General features: G+C 58.7%; 1 protein-coding gene across 11 annotated transcripts in view; it reads right to left on the bottom strand.

The window, feature by feature from the left end:
- SCN5A (sodium voltage-gated channel alpha subunit 5) overlaps positions 1–24,812 on the bottom strand; it is a 94,057-nt gene that overhangs the window by 46,982 nt on the left and 22,263 nt on the right. For 8 of the 11 annotated variants that reach the window (XM_078432491.1, XM_078432492.2, XM_078432488.2 and 5 more), the window contains exons 4-12: positions 21,841–21,931; positions 20,385–20,513; positions 13,439–13,530; positions 9,855–10,085; positions 8,148–8,211; positions 6,621–6,762; positions 5,893–6,090; positions 4,319–4,495; positions 3,294–3,665 (exon numbers count right to left, since the gene is read on the bottom strand). In XM_078432491.1, the coding sequence (XP_078288617.1) occupies positions 3,294–3,665; positions 4,319–4,495; positions 5,893–6,090; positions 6,621–6,762; positions 8,148–8,211; positions 9,855–10,085; positions 13,439–13,530; positions 20,385–20,513; positions 21,841–21,931 (1,496 nt within the window). Of the gene's footprint in view, positions 1–3,293; positions 3,666–4,318; positions 4,496–5,892; positions 6,091–6,620; positions 6,763–8,147; positions 8,212–9,854; positions 10,086–13,438; positions 13,531–13,664; positions 13,757–20,384; positions 20,514–21,840; positions 21,932–24,812 lie in introns of all 11 variants that reach the window. The other 3 variants (XM_078432482.2, XM_078432484.2, XM_078432487.2) reach the window with 1 other exon arrangement.

Below are 24,812 nucleotides of genomic sequence, written 5' to 3'. Positions count from 1 at the left end.
AGCCACTGACTTTCGGGGTACTTTGTTACACAGCATTATTGTGGCAATAGCTGACCGATACACCACCCTGGTGCAATCTATCATCTCTTCCCTCTATTCTCTACCCAGCAGAAAGGGATTCCCTTAAAAAGTGAATCAAGGGGCGCCTGGGTGGCTCAGTCGGTTGGGCGGCCGACTTCGGCTCAGGTCATGATCTCACGGTCCGTGAGTTCGAGCCCCGCGTTGGGCTCTGTGCTGACAGCTCAGAGCCTGGAGCCTGTTTCGGATTCTGTGTCTCCCTCTCGCTGACCCTCCCCTGTTCATGCTCTGTCTCTCTCTGTCTCAAAAATAAATAAAAAACGTTAAAAAAAAAAAATTAAAAAAAAAAGTGAATCAAGTCATAACAGTTCTCTCCTCCTCTCACCCCACGCTTCCCATCTTAGAGTAAACCCACACTCTATTGCCTACAGGTGCTGCACAGCCCAAATCCCTTCTTGCTGTTTCCACCACACCTGACCCTGCCTGGCCCTCTCATGCCTCGAACTCGGCAAGCCTACCCTTCTTGGGGACTTGCTGCTTCCTCTGCCTACAACACTTCTCTTCCGTATCTTTGTGGCTTGCTCCCCAAATCATTTGCCTGCCAGTTTGAATGTCACCTCTTCAGGAAGGACTTCCTGAGTATTCTAAGAGCCATCCCCAACCCTCCCCCTAGCAACGTTCTATCCCATGACCCTTACCGCTATCTGGAAATATTGACCAGTTTGCCATCTGTCTTCCTGACCACAGTGTAAACTCAGAGCTCAGAGCTCTTGTCTGTTCACTGCTATATTCCTGGAGCCTGCAACTCAACGCAGCAAGGCTGGCACTGGATAAATGTTGGTTGGGTGAATAATTACTTGGGAATCAGGGGCTCGGGTTTAGTTCTAGCTCTGCCCATAACTTGCCAGATGACCAGGGGATAGGAGGATGCAGTCTAACCTGTGGAGGAAGAAGAATGGCCGTTCCCCACTCCCATCTGGCCTTCTGGGACAGACACTCTCATATAGACAGCTGACAGAATACATTTTCACCCTCCACCCCCTCAATCGGGATAAATTAAACATGAGCTGTCTGTTGGGCTGGCCCTTCCTCCCCTCTCCTGTGTTGGCTGAGCACCCACTATGTGCCCCACACTGTACCCTGTTTTCAGACTAGAAGTGAGCAGACGTGTCTCAATCAGATGCCTCGGAAGCTGCGAAGGCATTCCCAGGGGCCTATGCCTGCTAATCTCTTTAACTTTACAATGTCTCCATCCTGGTCTGCTAATTCCTTTAACTTTGCAAATAAGCCCCTTGGCCTGCTAATCCCTTTGAGGTTACAAATGGGCCCCACAGAAGTGAGAAAGGGTGAAGTCAGAGTTCCCAGTAATGAAGTGTTTGAACTTGGATTCCTCCTGACGTGTGCAGCACAATGAGATGATTTTCTCCCTAATGAGATTAGGAAATTCTATTAGTGTTCTGGGCTGCTGAATCTGATTCCACAAGGCTGAGGCTCCAGGGCTGGACCTGGAGGGGAGGCCTAGACCACCAGGATGGGGTGTTCCTGGGAGGCCAGACATCCTGCCTTCCAGGTGATGGCTAGGGCCTTCCCAGGCCCTCCCAGACGCTGTGATCTGCCCCCAGGGCACTCCCAGGACCCTGTCCTTGACCCCCTGCTCCAGAGGAGTGTGAGGGCCTCTGGCATACTGCAACGCACCCCAGGAATCCTTACTCCTTCCTCCTGGATAGTAATGGCAACAGATAATAATTACTCGAACCTGAGGCAAGTACAGGTCTAAGCACCAGACAGGTTTTCACCCTTTTCGTCCTCACCACAACCTGCTGACGTGGATATTATTTTATTTCCACTTAAGCGATGAGGAAACTGAGGCACAGAGAGATTCGTTAACCTACATCAAGTCCCGCAGCCAGAGCCAATGTCTGAGCTGGAGCAAAACTGGCCATTTGGCCGTGAGGCCTCTCTCTTCAGCCCCACCTTCACCTTCCTGATCAAGGCTCCGGTCTTGTCCTAGCTTCCTTAGAAAGTCTCCCCTCCCCCGTCTCCTGCAGGCCCTGGCGTATAAGCCACACATTTGCCCTTTTCCTGGGTGGGCTGCCCTGGGCACTGTGTTGGGGGGCAAGGGTCAGCAAGGACACTCCAGGGCTGACTGGGCAGTCATTGGTCGGTCAAGGGCTCAGATGACCGAGTGATAAGAGCTCTGGCTGGCCTTTCACACTTTGGCAGGTCCCTCCACTACCTTTTTGATGGTAACTTCAACTCCTTTCCTCTTTGCTCCCTGGGTTCCAGCTATTCTGACCTCATGGCATTTCCTTCAAAAGGGTGGGCATGCTTCTGCCTCAGGGCCTTTGCACTGGCTGTTCTCTAGGCCTGGAGCATGCTTCCCTCAGATGCTATAATGATGGTATATTATTATGACATTATCACAGCATCAGCAGGCTCATGATGTCCTGATATCCATAGCCACGTGAGCCCATTCGTCCCCACGACAAGACGAGATGGGTGTTTTAAATTCGTTTTACAGATGACAGACATACAGAGAAAGAAAGTAACTTGCCCACTGCCATTCAGCTCGTAAACTATGAGCTGGGATTGAAACCCAGTTTGTGTCCAGAATCTGGGTGCTATATCACCCCCCGCCGCCGAGAGTTTCAGAAAGCAGCCTCCGGCTCCCACTCTTGCCCCCTTTAGGTCTTTGTTTAAATGCCTCTTCATGAGTGAGGGCTCCCGCTCTTCCACACTTATTTGCCCTCCTACAACAGCACTTCTTAGTTGGGCTAATGTTGACCAGTTTGTAAGTTACTGAAATATTTCAGGCTTGGTCAATTACTGTTGCCCAGAGCCCTGTAAGTAACCCCTTGCCACTCTGGCCCCTTTCCCAGAACCCCCTGCATTAAGCAGGATCCAGCAACAACACGGGCTGAGAGCTGGCACACATGGGGCCTCCAGGACACGAGTCCTGTGTCACCATGGCATCTCGGTGCCCGAGCTTTACCAGTTGCTACATATTTAACTATTACCTCCATTTATCAACGTTATATACCACGTATACATATATACTTATTTTTCTTCTTTCGTTGATTTTTGCCTGTCTGCCCCATTATCATGGAAAATCTGTGAGGGCAGAGATTTTTTTTTTTTTGCTAGGTTTATTCACCCCCAGAGCCCAGTATACAACAGGTGCTCGGTATATACTAGGTGAGTGTTTTGGACCTGGCACTGGTGGCCAGTTTGGGAGAGCAGATCTGCCCTGGGGCTGCATCACGGGGCTGGCTCACCGTGTCTGGGGGGCGATCCAGCATCACAGGGCGGAGCAGGCAGCTCCCCGGGGAGGTGGCCTCAGGGTCGCCTGTCCCCAGCAAGGAGACCACTCCGTTGCAGTCCACGGTGCTGTTCCTTTTACCGTTGAGGGCGTGGCCGAGAGCCGAAGTCCCGGGACTGGGCTGTCCCTGGGCACTAGGCCGGCGCAGAGGCCACGGCACGAGCAGTGACGTGCGGTGGCTCTCGCTGTCCCCCGCTGTGCTGTTTTCATCATCTGCAAAATCTGTCTCCGAGCCCAGGTCTCGCCTGCGAAAGGTGAAAATGCTCCCACGGCTGGAGCGTGGCTTCACGGAGGTCCTGCTGAGGCCATGGGCGCCGCTCAGACGGTTCTGGGGGCACAGGGAGAAGCCCGCTCTTCATGTGCTCGCAGCCTATCCCTTGCCGTGTTCTCTGAGACCGAGAGAGCTTCTCAGAGCATCTGGGGCTTTCGCTGGCCACACGGGAACTGGGTGGGCTGCGGCAGGGTGCGTTCAGAGCGCAATCCTGCGCTACCTGGGATCTCTGTTCACCTAAAGCTGGTGCCACGGGGCCTTCGACATTCAAGCTTAGCTGGGGCTGAAGATGGGGCTCTGGCTGGGCCCGGGGAGAAGGAGGCAGCAAAGCTCCTCGTGGTGCAAAGAGGCCCGGCCCGAGCAGGACCTGGGGTGGTTGGCCAGGCACCTGACTCACATGGGCATGTCCTCGGGCGCCTCCGGTCCACACCACAGGGTGTGGTCTCAGCCCTAGTCTCAGCCCTAGCCCCAACGCTGGGGACTTAGCTGAGGTTGAGGACACCATGACACCCAAATCTAGCTCGGCTCTCTGCCCAGATGCCCTCCACTCCAAGAATGGGCATGGGAAACAGGAAGTGATGGGAGGGGGCTCGAGGATACTCTCCTCGGGGAGCAGCTGTGAGGGGCTGTGACTGCACCAGGGGCCCAACATGATGGGCTTTGGATGCCAGACCCACCCGGAAAGGGCTGGAGCCCCCGCCGGGGATTACCATTGCTCTGGGACCGTCCTCCGAGTCGGATTTGGGGAACCTGTCATCTCCACACTCCTCTGTCCCTGAAGACATTCGTTTGCTCCTCTTGCGTCTTCTTTCATGGGTTACTGGGGCCAAAGGGGACATCTCCAAGGAGCTGCGGGACACGGTATCCACACCCCTGATGGCGAGGGCCTGGAAAAGGTGGAAGGGGGATGTTTGGGTTATTGAGATTTTGTGCAGCCTCAGGCTAAGTAAGGCAGGCCAGGCAACTCTCAGTATCTGTTTCCCCATCAGGAAGTGGGCTTGAACGCTCACCCCAGACAAGGGCGTCACGGAGAGATGAGCCCAAACAGACCCAGGCTGTTTTCAGAGAAATCAAAGTCCCGGGAAGAGGAAAGAAGTGGCTGATGTGGGCAGCTCTCCGAAGAGGGGAGTGTGAGGGACAGCCGGGGGGAGGATGTTGATGAGCAGAGGAAGTGACAGAACTAGAGGGCAGGAGATCTTCTAGAAGGTTCAGCTGGCTAAAACAGGGGCTGGGGGGAGGTGGCATGGGGCAGGGAGAAGAAAGTGGATGTCCACATGGCTTCTAACAGGCATGCTCTGTAATCAGCCTCCAGGACCTGTGTGTGGAACTATGAGTAACCACGGCAGCACCGCCAGGGCTTATTTTCTGAGCTGGCTCAGGCCTCCAACCTTGGACCTTCCTCACTAAGCTACCAGAGGCATCCCTTAACTCAGTCCTTGGACACGTGGTTCTCTTTTATCCGGCATGCATAGGCTCCTTTACCCAGCAGGCATCATTTTTACCCGACAGGCACCATTTTTTACCCAGCAGGCACCACTTTGACCCAACAGGCACCATTTTCACCCAGCAGGCACCACTTTTACCCAACAGGCACCATTTTTACCCAACAGGCACCATTTTTTACCCAGCAGGCACCATTTTTACCCAACAGGCACCATTTTTTACCCAGCAGGCACCACTTTCACTCAGAAGACACCACGGTCATAGGGAGCGCTTCTCTCAGCACGAACCACACTCCCAGGGCCCACCTTTACCCGGGGGGCACTCCTTTTACCTCTCAGGCACCTCATGAGCAGGCACCGTCTTTACCTAGATACCAAAGCTTTACCTACCAGCCACCACATTCACATAAAATACCTTTATCAGCAGACACCAGCTTTACCCAGCAGGAACTGCTCTTTATCCAGCAGATGCCAAGCTTAAATACACCAGATTCACCCAGCAGTCACCACGCTTACAGGCACCAGCTTTATTCAGCAGGAGCCATGCCCACAGGCACGTTTTACCCAGCATGCATCACACTCACAGACAGCAGCTTCACCCAGCGTGCACTGCGCTTATAGGCCCCAGCTTTATTCAGCAGGCGCCATGCCCGTGGTCATCGGCTTTGCCCAGCAGGCACCGGGTTTACAGGCACTAGCTTCCCCCAGCAGGACCTGCCTTTTATCCCGCAGAGGCCACACTTAACAGGTTTCAGCTTTACCCAGCAGATGTCATGCCCACAGGCACCCACGGTCAGGCGAGGGGTTGGTCTGGAGGCTTCCTGGCGGCACTGCTCACCCACCTCGTGCTCCTTCTTGAGCATCTCCATGGCTTCCTGGAAACGCTTTTCCTTCTCCTCGGTCTCGGCGATGGTGGCTTGGTTTTGCTCCTCGTAGGCCATGGCAACCACAGCCAGGATCAGGTTCACCAGGTAGAAGGAGCCCAGGAAGATGACCAGCATGAAGAATATCATGTAGATCTTCCCTGCAGACCTCAGGGTCTGAGGGAGTAAGGGGAGAGAGGTTATCTTCACTGGGGCCCCTTCTGGGTCATGATCGCGGAATTTCAAGGTGTCCGGTCTGGCTGTGCCAGGGGTTCGAAAGGCCACAGCCTGGGGAGGGAATGGAGCATATTCTACCGGAGAGGCAAGTGTTCTAACCCACAGAGAAGAACGACCCACGCACAGGGGATAGTGTCCCACCCATACAGGGAGGCAGAATGTTCCAGTCAACGGAGGAAATGTTGCATCCACAGACGGGACTATTCCATCACACAGGGTGGAGAAGGGTCCCCCTCACAGAGCACAGAGTATCCCATATGAAGGAATGGGTACCTGGTCACCAGCAAAAAGAAAGTTCCTTGGCTTACTGTGTCCCCCTCCCTCAGATGCAAGCGTCCCTGTCCCCCGTTCCTTGAGCCTCCTCAACTCTTGCCAGCGGAGAAGCTGCCGGGGTCACTTCTAGCTGATCACTCGTAAGTGGGCCCCTGGCCTGTTCCCGGTGTCCCCCCGCTGTCCGCGCACCCACGTACCTGCTGGTAGAGGCGTTCCCAGCAGTCCTGCGTCATCAGGCGGAAGAGCGCGAGGAAGGCCCAGGCGAAGGAGTCGAAGCTCGTGTAGCCGTGGTCAGGGTTCTCTCCCGCCTTCAGGCAGCGGTAACCCTCTGGGCACGTCCTGCAGTCAGACACACAGACTCTGTCCCATGCTGTAAGGGGCCCCCTCCCCCTGAGATGCTCCCTGGGCCGGACTCCTCTCCCTGGGCAGCCCAGCAGAGGCCCCACTGCTTCACGAGGCCGAGTTTCACGAACTTGGTACCGCACTGCCGGGCCTGACACCGGGACTTTTCGTGCTGTGCCTCGAGCCTGGGACACCGTCTTCCCCTTCTCCCTACCCATCTGTATTCAGCTGGGCCTAAATCCAGCTCCCTTCTGCCCACACAATACACCATCCCCGCTGCTATCTGAGTTTCCTCTCCTCTCACAGAGGAAGTGCCAAGGGCTGGCTCACAAGTCTCTTCCTCTGGCTGCTTACCCCACAGGGAGATGGGCACAGAGCAGGCATGCAGTGGGGGGAGGGCAGGGAGGCTTGGCTGAGCAGCATGGAGCCCAGGGCGAATGCCAGGCCACGGGGCCGAGGGATGGCTCTGGGGCGGACGGGCTGGGGCCTGGCCACGTCCGGAGAGGATGCCCATGGGCATGACTGCACACGCAGACAGAGTGAGGCACGTTGATGATTCGCAGGGCTCGATGGGACAGCCTCTCTGCTCAGAGGGACTGCTGGGCTGGATTCACGAGCGTGAGACGTAGAGGTGGGGGGAAGGGGGACTCGGCGAGTGGGAGGCTGCTGCAAGGGGCCTCCGTGCCTTTTGCTAACGTCCTAAGACTTTCCAGACGATCTCTTTAGGGACAGGAAGGGCTGGAACTTCGTACTGAGGGATGGAGGACTGCAGCCCCACAGAGCCCCTCCCTCGCCAGGTAAGCCTGTGTGTCCCCTTCTCCTCACAACTGTGGCACAGTCACGCTGACCCAGACCCCGTATGCCCAGGGCCCTGGGAGCTGCACGTGGTCACCGGGCATCTCTGGGCACCACACTCAGCCTGCAGGTGTAGGCTCTGCTTGTCCTGGTGGAGAGTCTAGGCCGTTGAGGGGTAGCCATACTCACTCCTGACCCAGAGGACAGATGGGCAGGGAGGGAGTAAAAGACTGGAGGGGAAGAGAGCGGCCCTGGGGGGCGGGGGGCTTCTGGAAAGGAATGGAACCAGGGTCGGGCTGGTGGGAGGCACTGTAGGCTCTGTTCGCCCTCCCTGCAGATCTGAGCCCCCTGCCTTTTTTTTTTTTTTAATCCCCTGATAGCTGTCTTCCCTGTGGTGGGGGTGGGGTGGACAAGATACCAGGGCTCCGGCAGGGAACAGAGGTAGGGGAAGGCCTGGGGTCAAGGGCATACACTCAAAGCACAGTCAGTTGAGAAAGTACCGGGGGACACCTCCCCCTGCCCCCGCCTCCCTCACCTCACCTCACCCCTTCTGGGTGAGGTGGCTCCGGGGGAGGGGTGCCACATACCCGGCATCAGAGCTGTTCCCACACAGTAACACGTCGGAGGTGCCGTTCTTGAGCAAGTAATTTTCTGAAAGAGAAACATCCGACGGTGAAGGGCACGCGTGGCCCAGACTCGCAGGGTTCTCGCTTGGCACCCAGGGCTCTGGGGAGGTAGAGACACCGTTGGTGGTCTCTCCTCTGCCCCTGCCCTTGACCCCCCCCCCCGCCCCCGCCGCCTGGCTAGGCCTGAGGCAATTCCAGCTGCTTCCCTGGCCTGCTTCTTCTCCTCCTCAGACATTCAGCTGCCAGTGGTCCCCACAGTCCCAGAAGACCCAGGAAGTCCCCGCAGGGAGCTTCTTCCGTACCCTGCCCTGAGCCACTCAGGGGGACAACTGGGGCCAAAAGAGGCCCTGAACCAGAGGAGCTGAGTCACTGCATGCTCTTGGAAGGCTACTGCCCAGCTCTGTCTGGGCCCACTTTTTTTTTCAAATAGGATCCACACCCAGTGCAGAGCCTGACTCGGGGCCTGAACTCACGAACCCGAGATCAAGACCTGAGCGGAGACCAAGAGTCAGACACTCAACTGACCAAGCCACGCAGGCACCCCTGCCCGGGCCCACTTCTCTGTGCACAGGTGGTGCAAGTGATACCTGTTACGTTCACCGTGGCATGCCTCGGTCTGCTCAGACAGGGCTGGCCTGGACCGGGTGACGTACGTGCCACCAGTCCTGTCCCCTCCTCTCTGTGGCCGTCTGTCAGTCCCCGTCACCCGCCACCACCCGCCTTAGTTTTCTGCAGCAGTTCTCCAAGTGTGGTCCCCGGACCCGCGGCATCGAGCACCAGTCGGGGCCTGGTTAGCAACGTGACTTCCCGGAGTGCCCCCCCCCCCCCCCCCCGTCTACTGACTCAGGAACTCCGGGGCTGGGGCCCAGCGGCGAGTGTTTTCCGGAGCCCTCCAGGTGACTGGGACACATGGAAGTTTGAGAAGAGTCACTGCGTTTTTGTCTGTTCCTTTTTTCCAGAGTGGATGTCTGGGGTACAGAAGAGGCCCTGACTTCAGAATGCCCCTTGGGGTCCTTGAGGCCTGGGACCTGGCCTCGCACCAGTGTCTACCCTTGATCCAGGCTGACGGCACCGGGTAAGAGAGGTGCTAGTCATCAGCCTGGAGAACAGAAAACCACGTACCAGTGGAACGACAGGAGGGGCGTGCACGAAACTGTGCAATCACTGAGCCTGTTCCCACCCCCTCTCGGGGTTCTGGGGGGCGCGCGTATGGAATCAACATCCTGGCACGGAACACCGTTGTCAGCTGAAACGTCCCATGTCGGGCAGGCGGGGCCTCCCCTCGGAAGCCTCGCACGCTACCCCGGCTCAGCACCCCTCCCCTCGGCCGGCGGGCCGGTCTTCTCCCCATTCTCGATTCTCTAGGGTCAGTCCCACCTCCAGCCGTGGCAGCTGCCATCCCTTGTCTGCCTCTCCAGCTCACTCCCTCTGTCCTGCTCCTCCAGCGTCTTGCCATCGAGCCCGAGAACTCGCAAGGGCAGGCCCAAAGTCTGCTCCCCTTCCGTCCTCTCCCGGAGGGTCCGAAGGGCAGGGGCTGGGATCCTGAGCACACCTCTGGGTCTCCGGGGGACCAGGCAGGGCCTGAACGGCCCCGGGGGAGGTCTGGCCCCTGGCGAGGCCCGTGAGGCCTCACAAAGCCCTTCCCCGGGCCACAGACCAAGCCTGCACCTGGGTCGTTGAGGTAGAGGTCCAGCGACTTCCAGACCAGGCCGTCGGCCTCCACGGAGCCGTCGGTGTCGTTGAGCGCCGTGAAGTTGCGGACACACTTGTGCCTCAGGTTGCCCATGAAGAGCTGCAGGCCGACGAGGGCGAAGACACTGAGGCAGAAGACCGTGAGGACCATCACGTCGGCCAGCTTCTTCACGGACTGGATCAGGGCCCCCACGATGGTCTTCAGACCTGGGGAGGCAAGAAGGAGCGGGGGGGCGGGGGTCACCCACGGGCACCGTGCTCCCCGCTCCGTCGGGTGGGGGCCAGGCCTGAGGGGGTGCTGGGCCAGATGGGCAATCCTGAGGTGGGGGCAGGCGAGGGAAGCCTCTTTCGGGCTTTCCAGACCCAAACCCCCATTTCCTCCACGACTGAGATTCTGCCCTGATTCCCCCAGGGCAGAAGTCCAGTCTGGCCTTGTATTTTCAGAGGGCCCCCGTTCTATTCACTTTTCACTAGCCACATATATGAAACGGGTGTGGGAAATGCTGGTGTCTTGAGGAAGAAAACGCCCAAAGCCTGTCCCCACCTGGCCGGTCCCAAGGTATGCGAGGCCTTGTCCTTTAAACGTGACCCTTGGGAAGGACGCTTAAAGGTAACCCGTGGGAGGTCCAGGCCCATTCCAGGGCGATGGAAAGGCATCAGCCTTGATCCCGGAGATAGAGAGACACAAGCCATTCCTGGCAGAGGAATGCGGTGTGTGCATGGTGGATGGGGGGCTGTCAAGAGGTGTGGCAAGGTCATGGTGGGTAATGTCCTAAGGGGTCTGTCCTGGCCATGGGAAAGGTTCACAGACAAGAAAGGGGCTGACCTAATTTGCATTTTCCTCCTCTGCCCTGTCCCTCTGGGCCCCAACCCCATGCATCCCATTCCCCCAAAGCCAAGAGGCCGTGACACGTTAGTTGCACGGCCCAGCTCCCTGCAGAAGCCAGCACCACACAGCGAGGTGACAGAACAGCACGTGTAGACGCCTTTGGTCTGACACTGAGCTACTGTCCTATGACGAGTTCGAGCCGAGCATCGGGAGTGAGGGGGCTTCTCTGCCAGCAGCAGGGCCCTGCCTCCCACCCCCACTCCCCACCCCGCATCAAAGCGGCCAGATCTCAGATTAAGCTCCATCCGTCCGTCGTCCAGCCGGTTAATATGTTAGGAGCACCCGTGGTGGCCGTGCCCACAGCTGCTGTGCCCATGACCTCGAGACAGGGAGGCAGCGAGGGGCAAACGGGAGAGGGGGAGAGGAAGCCCTCCCACCGTGCCACTGGAGCTGCCGCCTGCCCACAGCTCAGAGGCTCTCAGCGTGCTCTGTGGAAATCGTCCTGGCAGATGTTGGCAACCGCCCCGGGCAGGCGCGGACCTTGCGGGGGTCCGGGCCTGGAGTGGTGGGGGTGGGTTCCCGTGCTGTCGCCCAGCACCCCTCACCTCCAGCAGAAGTTCTGGGACACCTCAGTGAGCGCGCTCTGGTCCTGCTCACCGGGCCCGGGGACCCTGCCCGTCCTGTAGGTGGCGGGGCGCACAGAGCAAGAGGTAATGGGCAGCAACCTGCACACCCAGACTGGACCCTACCTCAGCTGTTAGGCTAAAATATCTTTGGTCCAGAGCATCCAGTTCAAGGCCCAGCAAAGCACCTCCTGGTCTGTGGACATGGTGTCCGTGCGGACAATCAGTTGGTGAGGCACAGGATCCAGTCCTTTAAATAGTTGTCATTGATGACAGAGTTCACTTGCAGCAAGAATGAGTCCAATGAAGCAAAGGACTTCTTTCTGAAAAGACCCAGGAAGGGAAGAGTCCCGGGGATCAACTGGGAAACTCTCCTGCCACCGAGGTTCTAACAGGCTGGGCAAAGAGCCCCAACCGTTCTGATTTCATTCCCATTTTGTGGGAGAGGAGACCGAGGTCTGGAGAGGGCCAAGGCTCTTTAAGCCTCGGCTCAGGGGACCTCCTCCAGGGAGACTTCCATCATGCTGACCACAGCATTTTTCTAATGGCCACATTCACAGTCTGTTGCCTGCTGTCTCACTGGATTGCTGGATGCCTCGAAGAGGTCCTGGTGGGGCTGGGTTGAGGTTGGCAGGCTTCCTCCTTTTCCCCAGGACTGAGAACTATTTTCCTCTGCTAGCCTTTCTTATAAAACAGACTGGAACTTGCCTTTTCTCAACTGCCGTGGTCAGTGTGCTTCTCGAATCTTGTGGGTATGTGATGCGAGGTTGTCCCTGGGACCCCGGAGGACAGGCCCTGAGGCTTCTGAGCATGAATGTGGGCGCCGAGGCCAATGACAATGCCTGTCCCAATGGAGGTGGCTCCGTGCACGGAGCACAGACCGCCCCACCTGCTACTGGCTCTTAGCAGGAGTCTGGGCCACTTGCGGGGAGCATGGCAACAAGAGGCCCTGTGCACATCCCATGGGGTTCAGAGGCTAGGAGGAGCACTCAGAGGCTCAGTTTGAACCCAGCATAAGTGGGGGGTCCTCCTATAAGGTAATTAGCCCCACCAAAGGAGAGTCTGAACTCCTCCAGGTTGCTCAGAGCAGGGCCCCTGCCTCCCTGGGGGCCGCTACGGCTCCATGGGCCCAGATCAAGGGCCCAGGACGTACGGCTTTCCAGATCAGCAATGGATGCGACCATCTGGTTCACTTACTTCTACCCTCGGCTCTGATACCTCCCCAGATCAGCGGCATCCAACCTGTCTCTAGCTGCCTTCTTAAACCAAGTGCCTTCTCCAGTTCTGATTGTGGCTGCATCCAGAAAAGGCCCTGGAAGGAACCTCTGGGCACTGCCCTCTGGGCTGTGAAATCATCATAAGCCTCTTGAGAGCCTTCCTGGATGGATGGGGTGGCCTGGCTTTCTAGAGAGGCCATCCGGGCTTAGATTTCCCGGGTACAATTGCCAACATCTGTCGAGGAGAATTTCTTCCTGAGGCTACCATGCACGGTTTGCTAAACCTCTACCGCACCATGCAGTGAGGGCTGTTAGACGCCAAGGCCCGATGACACCTGTCCACAGAGTACACGCTGTCTCACAAAAGGAGGCTGCAGCGGCGGTGGCTGCTATGTCACCAGAGGGGGCACAATGTCGGACCGGGCACTCAGCCCTGAGTTTTCCTTTTTGGCTCTGTGTGTGTGTGTGTGTGTGTGTGTGCGGTTTCTCTCAAGTCCAGTTTTTTTGTTTCCTTATTGGAGGACGATGCTTCAGGTGGAAGCAATTCATATACAAGCGTTTAGCTATTCAAAGCACTGAGTTCACTTTGGGAAGGACATCACTATCTCGGGAAGAATTTGGGTTCAATGCAGGACCTGCCAGGGGTGCCGTGTGCCCCCCTGGCATCCGTGAAGGTGGGCTTTGCCGGGGTGGGTAGCCCCGAAGACGCTTTGTGAGGCTTTGAGGGCACAGCCGTATCCGCCGCCGACAGCCCCCCCACCCAAGCTCTGGGAAAGGTATTCTGGTGACAGGCACATTCGGAGGGGCCTTCCCAACGGTTGCCTTGGCCCCCGGGTGGCTGGGAAGGCCTGAGTGTGTCCCTCCAGCCTTGGCGTTTAACCTGATTTTCACCTGAAATGACTGATATAGTTTTCAGGGCCCGGAGGACTCGGAAGGTACGTAAAGCCGAGACATTGCCCAGGTCCACAAATTCAGTTGTGTATCTGTAACAAGGGAAAGTCACACACAAGACAGTGACAACAGGCCAATAGGAGACACACGGTTGGGAGGGAGGGAGGGGAGACAGAGAGAGAGTCACTTGTAGCTGAGATCTGAGAGGCAAACCTGGGCATCTTACCTGGGATAACTGAAATAGTTTTTAGAGCTCTCAGGACTCTGAAAGTTCGAAGAGCCGACAAATTGCCTAGTTTTATATTTTCTGATACATACCTGCAGAATCAAACCACAGTTATTGGGAATTACAAAGCAGCACCTCAGCCGGCCCTCCCCCACCAGCCCGCTCCCTTCTCCCCCTCCCACAGGGAGGGCTCCGGATGGCCCAGGGCTCCCTCAAGCTTTCCTCCTCATTTCAACCCTCCTGACGCCAGGACCTCGGTGAGGTGACTTAAGGATGTCCACACGGGAAGCCCCACACAGGAGGCGGCTCTCTCGGTGACGGTCCTGTAACCGGCCCCAGGAGGCGACTACCCTGCCTCACTGTCCATGCCACTGGGGATGCCGACACGAAGCCACACGGCGGGGTCTGAGGCTGAGGACGCAGCAGGGTGGATAGGGAAACCATTTTCCAGGGTGTCAGGCCAGGTGACAGGGGAGCCCAGTTTCTGGTCCTGGTTTTGTTCCGCATCTTCTGGGATCTGTGATCAGCTGGTGCCTGGCTGCCTTGAGCCGTGGGATCCTCGGGTCCTGGCTGAGATCATCATGGAGGCACAGCAGCATCTCTGAGGGCCGAGGCCCCCTCAAGTCTCACCCCAAGACCTCCGGAGACTCCCAAGGATGGCCCTGGGTCTTCACAGGAGGAGCGACCTCAGGAGCGAGCAGCCTTCTAGGTCTGCTTGGGCCCGAGGGACACTCGGCAGGGCCGGGTGACGGAGGCGATCCTACCTACAGCTTGGACAGACATCCGTGCGTGGTCCTCACAGGCACAGAGGGAAGGAGTCGGTCTCTGGGGGGCAGGGGACTGCCCAAGCAGAGTGTCAGGGCACGCGTGGATGGGCCACGTGACCAGGGTGTCTAAGAGCTGCGTGGACGGTGTGCGACCAGGGCCGTCGGGACCTTGGCAAGCGACTTGTGATATTTAACCAAAGAGTTCACATCCAGGGTATCTGACATTTAAGCGACGGTGTCTGATGTTTAACAAAGGACGGGGGACTCAGGATATCTGATTTTTAACCAAGTGTGTCTGACCTGGTGGCTGAGTGCCATCAGACCCAGGATGTCAGGCCAGCGAGGCCAGGTGAGTGTCAAGGGTGGGCTGATAGTGCAGCTGGAATCAGTCCGCCAGTCTGGACCTCTGGGCCCCTCCACTGGCTCAGAGCTTCTGAATCTGCTTCTGGGCTGTGGATGTCGGCAGGGAAGGACTCGGTCGGCTGTGTCAGGGCACCGTCCTGGAGCCAGCCGGGTCCCGCCTGGTCCAGCTCGGACGCTCGGTTCACACCAGCTTCCTCCATGTTCGCTCATATGGCCCTCCCATCTTCCCATGCCTGCTCCCTCCTTAACTCGCCACATCCCTTCGGAGATGGGAAGTCAGCAGACACAGTCTCAGAGCTTTCCCTCTGGCTACGCCAGATCCCTTCTGTGGTGTGGTTTCGGTGCCGCCCCCTGGAGCTACTTCAGCTTGTAAATCTTTCTCTGGTGCGGCAATCAGAGGCAGCCCCAACATCCGATGCGGAGTAGACGTCACCTCCCTTGTTCTGGCCCATCTACACCTATTCATTTGGTCCAAGCTCCCTCTTTACTTGTAACGGCTATTCCATTCTCCGTGATGACGCAGATCCCCAAACCTCTGCCCCCCATTCTCCTCTCAGGCTTGGACTCTCCATCCAGATGTGGTGCTGCCACAAGCCTGTCAGGTTTAGAACACGGCTGAGGTTGCCATCACATGCAATCCACGGGTTCAGCCTGCCGGTGGCTCTGGGCCCCATTTCCTGCTGCCGGACAAGTGAGCGTGGCCGGGGCCAAAAGCTCTTCTTGCTCAGGACACTGGTTTCGAGGCTGTCTCTTCTGGTCACAGGGAGTGAGCAAAGTGCCGTGCAGATCGGAGAGAGTCAACTGTCCCTGCGTCTCCGCTCTCGTCCCTTACGGGTCCCGCGTGTCCCCCCACGTCTCCAGGGAAGCCCTGTCTGTGCGAAGCTTGGATTTTGCCTGTCTGTGCCTGTCCCGCTGTCCCCACACCCTCAGGCTCGCCCTCCATTCATCGTCTGCCTCCTCAGCAGCTGGTACTGAGCACAGAGGAGCCAAGATCCCGAGGCGTGTGCTCCCTCCCGGCAGGCTTAAGGCCGGCCGAGTGGCTGAGAACGGGAGTGGGGCTGGTGGCCGTGTGTCTGTGAAGGCAGCACACGTGTGGGAGAGCAATCCTGAGAAGGAAGTCTCGAAGGTGAGACGTGGGGCTGGGTGAGGGCTCTGCGTGTCTCTGGCCGTGTCTATGACATGGGGGGCTGCTGTCCCTTTTATGTGCCCTGGCTCCTTCTGCCTGGCTGCGTCCCATGGCGGGGGGGGGGCTAGACCTCCAACGAGGCCTCTCTTGGGGCCCCGAGGTGTGTGGTGAGAGACCCTGTGTCTGGCAAAGGGCCAGGCTCATCAGTGGCCGGGTTGGGGCTACAGCTCTGCCCCTGTGAGGCTAGCAAAGCGTTCCTCCAAGCCACTCTATTCTTTGTGCTCTGGCCACGTTGCCGGGCAGGGGCGGCCAGCTGGGGTGGTGATCCTGGGCCCTGAAAGAGCAGAGGGTGCTGGGTGAGGGTTCCCGCTGGCACACCAGCCCGAGGGCAGGGGGATGCCCTTTTGGAAGCTGAGGAACCGAGAGCAAGGGCCCCCCTGGCCCCCCTCCCGCTCCACCCCCACCTTCCGGTGTAGCCCTCCTATCGATGCAGACCCCCCCCCCCCCCCCAGGGCTGCTGCTGGGCAGAGGTAGATCCCACCCTCTCCTCTCTGCCCTGCCTCCCTTCCCCTCCAGGTTCGGTTTCCATAACAACCCCAGGAGGTAGGAGGCTGTGCTAACTGGCAGGTAATGCCCAGCCGGGAGGGGCACCGGGAAGAACTCTGGCCCGGGGCTGGGTGGGGGGGAGGGGGCCGCCTGGCAGGCTTCCCGGCAACCCGGACCCTCCCACAGCCTCTACACTGAGTAAGGGAGGGATCAGGTGGAAACCTGGCCAGACACATCAGACCTCCGTGCCTCTCCAGTAAGGAGACCTGGTTTTAGTTCCCGCACTGCTGCTGATTCATTTCATAATTTGGGGCAAGTGGTAGGCTCCCTCGGAGCCCCAGTTCCCCATCTGCACCACGGAGGATGGGGAGTCTCATTGACTCCAACATTTCCGCCACCCAAGGCTCCTCTGATTATCCTGGGAGCCCCACGTTCCCGAACCCCTTTGGCTGCGGCAGGATGCATGCCGCTGCATCACCACGGCAGTCCCTGTTTTCATAAGGCAGAACCGCCGTCATTCAAAGCTGCCAGGCCAATCCAGCCCAGAGCAGAAACCTGACATTCCGGTGGGTCCATGCGGCCCCAGGGGAAGTGAGTGCCATTTCTGTGACATGCTCAGGAACTTGGAAATAGCCTGCTGGCCTCTGAGGCTCCCTTCTGCTTTGTCACCGCTGGCCCCGGTACAGAGGGGAGGCAGGCAGGCCTCGGTGAGGCACACCTAGCTGCTCTATGATGCCAAGCGGAAGAGGCAGTGTCCTTGGGGGGGGGGGGGGCCGGGGGTCGAGACCGAGATTCTCTCATGAGACGAGGCAGCAGGGCTTGCTAAAGGCCCGAGGTCGTGCAGAACATCTCCCAGAGACATGGGCTGAAGACAGGCCAAAGCCTGGCTCCCACTGTCAAACAAGAGACCCAGGGTCTGGGAGCAGGGCTGCTGTGACACAGTCCTGTTTGGGCTCCAGGATGGGAAGGTCGGAAAGACTCACGCAGATGCCGTGTCCTGTCCTGCCAAAGCCCCCTTCCTGTGACACCAGGCCCTCAGGGGGCCCATGGATCACTGCCCGCCTCCCACAGGGCACCCCGGGGCCTGGGCCTGGCATGGGAATCCCACCCCCTTCCCAAGTCAGTGCAACGTCTCGGCTCTGCGTGGAGAGGGCTCCCTCTCTCCTCAAACCACAGACATTCTTCCCCACTCTGGGTTCTCAGCTGATGATCCCGCTTCTCACCGTGGAGAAAATAGAAGCAATCGGAAGAGAAGTTCCTCTTCTCTCATCACCGACTCTACCAATCCGTCTGAAACTCTGCCCTCCCGGCTCTTAAGGCCAGTGCCCTACTCCACCTGGGCCCTGGACTCCCAGCCCTCAGGCCAGCTCAAGGGCTTTGCTCCTGCGACGCATCCCCCTCCAACGCCAAGCTTCCCTTCCCCCCGCTCCGGATCATGTGCACCCCCTTACAAAGACACCTCCCTTCTTTACTCGTGTTCCTCTGCCGGTCTCCCCAAGCCCAGCCAGCATCTTATGTGCAGTCCTGTTTATAGCCAACCCCACAAGGTGGATGTCTACACGTGCCCTACTCTCTCTTGAGCCCTGTTTAATCACTCCTCTGGCCCCTCACTCCTCTGGCCAAGGCCATCAATGCTGTCACGGTCATCGGCGGTGTCACGTCGTGAACTGCAACGGTCCTGCCGTGGATCTCACCTTCCTCAGCCTTCTCGGGGCTTCTTTCAAGTGGAGTCACGCTCCTCAGCTGGCTTTTCAGGACAGTCCTCTGTTCAGGCTTTCCTCCACCCCCTCTGGCAGTGCCCTCCAGGCTCCTTTGCTTACCCCTTCTTTCTTGACCTCGAGATGCTGGAGCGTCCCCTGGTGTGGTCCCCAGGCGCTGTCCCTTCCCCAGCCATGCTCACTCTAGATGATTCATCTGGTCTCCCGGCTGCAAGCATCATCTGCACCCTGATGGCTTCTAAATATATACCTCCACCTTGGACCTCTTTCCTGATCTCCAGACTGGAATATCCAGTTGCCTGCTCCATATCTCACCCTGGCTGCTTTCAAACTTAATGCATTCTGATCTGGACCCTTGATTTCCTCCCTCCCTCAGCCAGCTCCTCCCTTCACCCTCCATTTTAACAAATGGTAACCCTGTTCACCCAGCTGCCCAAACCGAAACCACCTTGGGGTCTTCTTTCAGCCCTTGAAGTACATCCAGAATCTATGTTCCTCAGCTCCTCTACTTAAACCTTCGTCCCAGCCGCTGTCTCTCTCCCAGCTACTGAAACAGCTCCCCAGCTTCCGGGTGAACTTATAAAATGTAGTTCAGGGAGCCCTTGGGTGGCTCAGTCGGTTAAGCATCTGACTTTGGCTCAGGTCATGAGCTTGCGGTTTGTGGGTTCGAGCCCCACATCGGGGCTCTGGGCTGACAGCTCAGAGCCCGGAGCCTGCTTTGCTCGCCCGGCTCGCACTCTCTCTCTCTCTCAAAAATAAAATAAACATTAAAAAAATGTTTTTAAATGTAGCTTAGCTCACGTCACTCCCTGCTCTCAACTGCCCGTGGCTCCCACCCCCCGGGGCTCGCAGGATGGCCTGCAAAGCCACACGGCTGTCCTCCGCTGTCCTGCCTCCTCCCCCACTACGCTCTCCCTTGCTCACTCAGCTCTGCCCAGGCCGAGGTCTACACTGGCTTTGGGCAAGGGGCAGCACCTCTCTGAGCCTCAGTTCCCCTACCTGTAAGCTGGTGAGCTGGAGTCGGTCTGCAAGCAATGCACCTAGAAACACAGGTCCTGATGCATTTTCTAACCACCAGACTCTCCAGCTAGCTGGAAAGTGCCCCATCAGCAGGGTCCGGCTGCCCACTCTCCCCTCCCTTCCCCATGGCATGGCTGAGCTGACAGCAGGACTGCTCACATCCGGGGCAAAGCGGACCTTGTCGCGAACGGGCGGATGTGGTGAATCTGAGAGTCTGAGAAGGTGGGCGCTGAACTGAACCTTTGATTCCAGCCGGGCCAACACTGTGCTTCCAAAAGTTGGGGAGCGGAGGCTCCGCTTCCTGCCAAGGTGTGGTGCCCAGGCCTGGGCACACGGGGTCCTGCGCGCACATCAGGTTTTCAGAAAGGGCTTGAGGACCGAGCCCGGGGCCACGACTCCTGCCCAGGAGGCCCGCCCTGATCAGCCACCCCCACCAGAACGCAGCATCCGTCGCCGGCACACCCCGAGTGGAACGCGTCAGCCCAGCCTCAGCAAGGGTCTCTTTCTAGACAGAGAAGCGAGGCCCCAGCCTGCACGGCAGCAGGGCCGCGGATATTCACACTCACTCTCTGGAAGGTTCCTTGTGTGTCCTTGGCATCTGTTTTCTCATCTGTCAAATGGGGACAAGGAATCCCCATCTGCGATACCTCTCTGGCCGGTGTGAGGAACCCTTGGATCATGTCAGTGACCGGTGCCTTAGAACATGCCACATGGGGAGTCTCTGAGTGGAGACGGCACTGGTGTGCCTGGCACGGGCTCCTGGGGATGCCCGGTCACTTCTCCAGGCTCCTTCTCTTTCCTGCTGATTCATTCTTAATCCCCGGGGAATCCAGGTCATTGTTCACAGTGGCTCAGAGATTTGGGGCTGCGACACTGGTTTCCCTTGGTGGAAAGGGCAGAGGATGCTAAGCCTGAATCTTAATGATGTCCCTGGCTGCCACGGGGCCACAGAGGCGCCCGTAAGCCTGCCCGCCACGGCCCACCAGGATGAGCTCAGGGCGTCCGTCCTGTCTTCCTCTTGCCATAGCAGTGAGATGGGCTGCTCTACAGAAATGCAAAGCTCTACACGGACTGGAGTAGGGGGCCGAGAGGGCCCGGCGGTCGGGGGCCAGGGAGGGTGCACACGACCCTCTCTGCGGCCTGGCGTGGCACGGCGCGGCCCAGAGAGCAAGGTACTTACGCCATGACAATCACACTGAAGTCTAGCCAGTTCCATGGGTCCCGAAGGAAGGTGAACGCGTGTAGGCAGAACCCTCGAGCCAGAATCTTGACCAGAGACTCAAAGGTGTAAATGGCAGTGAAGGTGTACCTGGGAGGAGAGACCGGCGGGGCTTCTCAGGGTGGCCGAAGCCCGCAGGCCAGGGCGGCCAGGTTCCTCACAGGCATGCCACGGGCCCTGGATGGCCCCTCTCTTACGGAGCCCTCGGATCGGGGCCTCTGCCACGCCCCGTGAGCCGGAGCTTTGTTCCAAACATCGGGCCAATTCTACAGCCACGTGCTCCTTTGGCGCTGCTGAGGGCCCGCCATGTGCCCACCTGAACTTTCCATTTTGCCCCTTGGCTGTCTTGGCCAAAGAAGACCCTCGACTCCTCTCCTCACCCCAGACCTGGGGGTCATGTACCTCACCGGGAAAATGGTGGCCGCTGGGTCGGCCCTGGGAGGACACTCAGATCACGTCACTCCCTCCCCCTTGCTGCGGCTCCTCTGCGGCTAGAGACAGCCCATCCTCAACTTCCTGCAGGAGGGTGTATATGACGATCCAGGGTGGGCTGGGAAAGGGGGCTGAGGCTGTAGCACCTGAGGCTGGGTGGGCTGGGCTGAAGAATCCCAATGCCCGGATGCCAGGGCTGTGGCCCACGGACTGGAATGGGAGCTGCCCCACCCTGGTGCGACCTCCCTCATCCCAGAGGCACCGAGGACACTGGGGGTCCTGTGTGAACACAGAGAGCCACAAGGCAAGCCACTCTGGTAAGAGAGGCTTCCCTAATATTCTGTCAGTTCCCCAAAAACTGGCACCGAATGCCCCAAGGGCCTATCAGGTCTCTTTAGAACTTGTGGGCAAGGTACTGTCATTTGAGAAGAAAGGACTAGAAGCGGTTTTCTGAAACTGCAAACGGTCACAGGAGGCAGTACAGACAGGGCGGAAATGGGGACCGTGCTGGGCCTTGCCCGGCTGCCACACCCCCTAGCCACGTCACGTCGGACGAGGCGCGCCTCCCATTCCCAGCCTCCTCTCCTGTCAAAGGGGGACAGTGGCCGTACCCATCCTATCGGGTTGCCCCGAGGGTCAAAGGACATGAGGCTTACCGTTCTGTGGCAGGGCCCGGCATACACTAAGTGCTCGATAAATTATTAGGATTTTATTTCTGAGCCTTCCCCAGTGTGCTCAGTCCTTGTTAGGGCGGGTCAGGGAGGAATCTCCCACTTTGCTAACCCGGAGGGCTTCCTCCCCTGACGACAGCTCAAGGGGAGAAGTCGGCAGGACCAGGAGGGGCCAGAGAAGGAAGGGGCTGGGCCAAGGACCCTCCAGGTGGGCAAGTCCCTCGGGCGACTACCGGGGTGACCTCAGGGGCCCCCGTAGGGGCTGGGAAGGAAGGGAGGGAGGGGCCGGCTAGAGAGGCCCTGAAGATACTCACTCAACATACTTGGTCCAGGGCGGGGGGTCGTGCTGGGCCATGAACACACAGTTGGTCAGGATGGTGCACATGATGAGCATACTGAAGAATGTGGCGCGGAGGTCAAGGAAAGCCACGTGCAGGGGGCCGGCCGGGCCACTCCCACCCGAGGGTCCTGCCCCTGGGGTTGTCACCGCCAGGCCGGTGCCACCAGATCGATGAGGCGGGGGCCCCGAGGGGGACACACTGGGGCTGTGCCAGTCCCTGCCGGCCTCTTCCCACCCAGGCGGGTCCTGTCCCCTCCCCTCCCTGCAGCCCCCGCCAGGGACCCGGCAGCTGACACCGCACCCTTAGTAGAGTTCCATGGAGGGTCCATCCTGGAGGGCAGGGACGAAGACACCCAGACCACGGAGGCTTTCACCCACGGCCGCGTCGGAGTGCTGTCCTTAGCGCCGTGACAGGGAAGTGGGATTTATAAACTGTTCCTCGGGGGCCACGGCTGGGGGGAGAGGAGGACCCTGGCAGTGGGGCTCCCAGGTCTCTCCCCCACTGCCCCAAAGGCTTTTCGCCTTGGGCCTAGGATTTCGCTGAAGGAACGTTTGGCTGCGAAAACTCACATACCTCATCAGGACACGCTGCCCGAGGGTGCAGGTGACGGCTTCTCGAACTGCTTCCTGCCTTTGCACACGCTCCACCTAGTGCCCTCCTCCTTTGTCAAGAAACTCCTCAGCAGGAGCACCCCCTCTGAGCAGGAGCACCCCTTCTGAGCAGCCTGCTCTGACTACTGGGTGGCTGCAGCCTCTGCACCCCGGGGAATTGGGCATCTCTTCTCGTGTGCGGTTGCTCCCAAAACAGCAATGCCCATCTGTTCCCCAGGAGAAGGGGAGCTCCTCAAATGCTGGGACTGCGTCTTGGGCATCCTTCTGGGCCCTTGGCCTTGAACTGAACTGCCGCAGGCCTTGGGTGATCCCCGACCCTCTGGCTACTTCTCTGCCGTGTCAAGCTGGAGGGAGCTGTAACCGACCTCCACGGTCTCTCTCACCTCGGCAAGGCCTATGGAGGAGCAAGGGGCAGGCCCTGGGCCGCTTACGGGCTAGGGAACCCCCAAGGGGCCTGATCCGGAGCAGGGACACTCTGGTACTCTCACAAATTCCCTCCCCAGCCAAAGAAGAGAGGCTGAGACCGCGGCTCCCTTTGGCTGCCCCCAGACTCACGACCCGGCCCCGGCCCCGCGTGCAGCAGCTGGCCGCCTGCGATCCCCAGGATCCCCACGGGCTGCCAGGGAGCTGAAGAAATTGAGCCCTCGGGGCCTGCCTCTTTCCTCTCCAGTAGAGCTCCACCCTTTTGCAAGGTCTGAGCCGGAGCCTGGTGCAGTCAGACTGGAGACTGGGCTGAGCTGGGGTGCTGACTTGTGGGGGGAGTGCGGCGCTGCCCCAGCTGGGGAGGAAGGGGAGGTGAGGGAGGCCTCTCGGAGAATCTAGGTGCGAGCCCTCGGCGCTTCTAGTCGTCTGTCTAGGGAATCTAGGGGACTAGGAAATAGCACCCCAAGCCCCACCCCCAGTTTACAATGAATTCTCCAATTTCTCACCTGAGGTAAAAGAAGATCAGGCGTTGGGAATCTCCCTTAGTTAAAGCAGAGCCTTTCAGCTCAGAGCCGTGGCTCCAGGAAGTCCTGATTCCTCCCTGGTGGGAGGACATCCCTCCGGGGATGGGGGTGGGAGTGTGTGGGGGGTGGGGGAGGGATGTCCCTCAGCCCGACAGCTGCCCGTCCCTCTGCCTGTGTTCAGGTCTCCAGGGCCGAGCCTAACTCCTTCTCCCTGACACATGCATACGTTCCCCACACCCTGGCTCTGTGCCAAGGCTCTCCTTACTGGGCAGGTAACTCGCCCCTCAGCCAGCTTTACTCACCCCCATGGATCCACTACTGGGGATCCCAGGTGACTGCCGGAATATGAAAGGAACGACCCTGAAGAGCAAATATTTATTAAGCCCTTCCTAGGGGCCAGGCTCTGCTCTCTGTAACCAACCATTAACGAATTCAATTCTCCCCACAACTCTATGAGGGGGGATTTGGTCTCCCTTTCGTACGGGGGGAGACTGAGGCACAAGGCTAGGCTGCTAGTGACTACAGCAGGTCGAACAGCAGCCCTCCACCCCCCACCACCCAGACAACCACATCTTAATCCCTGACAAGCACGAATGTTAATTTATATGGCAAAAGGGACCTTGTGGGTATGATTAAATTAGGGGTCTTGAGAAGGGAGATTACCCCGGATTGTCTGGGTGGGCCCAATGTCAACACAGGGTCCTTCTAAGTGGAAGAGGGACACAGGAGCCAGGTGGGAAAGACTCCACCAGCGGTTGCTGGCTTTGCACACGGAGGGGCCACAAGCCAAGGAGTCCGTGCAGCCTCTACAAACCGGGAATGACTAGGAAACAGATTCTCCCTGGTGCCTCCAGAGAGGAACCAGCCCCACTGATACCCTGATTGGAGCTCAGTGAGAACTTCTCGGACTTCTGACCTCCAGAACCGGAAGATGATGAATTTGTGTTGTTTTAAGCCGTCACGGTTGTGGTAATTCCTTGCGGCAGCCACAGACGACCGGTGCAAAGCTGGTCAATGCACGGCCGGGCTCGGAGCCCCGGCTGGCCCAGCACAGAGCCCCCCACGCTGAGCCCGGCTGCCCTGTCTCTGCATGACGACACCGAGGGTCCAGCCTGAAGGGCTGGGGGGAGTCCCGCTGCCTCAGGTCCCCACCCGCCAAGGGGGAATGCTACCCCGCACTTGGCTTCTGCCATTCTCAGGGCAGTAAGCCAATGAGTGACGGGCTCTGTAAAGTGTGAGCAGACTGCCACCCGGGGGGAGGATCGCAATTAGCTGCCATTTTAAAGAACAGACCTAAGGAGCACGTGTACCTGGCCCCGGGTGGGAGACAGGGAGGCGTCTGAAGAGCTCCGAGATAGGATGGTATGAGAAACGACACCCGCCTCTG

Source organism: Panthera onca, chromosome C2 (genome assembly GCF_046562875.1).
Source record: "Panthera onca isolate mPanOnc1 chromosome C2, mPanOnc1 haplotype 2, whole genome shotgun sequence".
In the NCBI taxonomy this organism is placed as follows: Eukaryota; Metazoa; Chordata; class Mammalia; order Carnivora; family Felidae; genus Panthera; species Panthera onca.
This window is presented reverse-complemented; position numbering and strand designations above follow the sequence as displayed.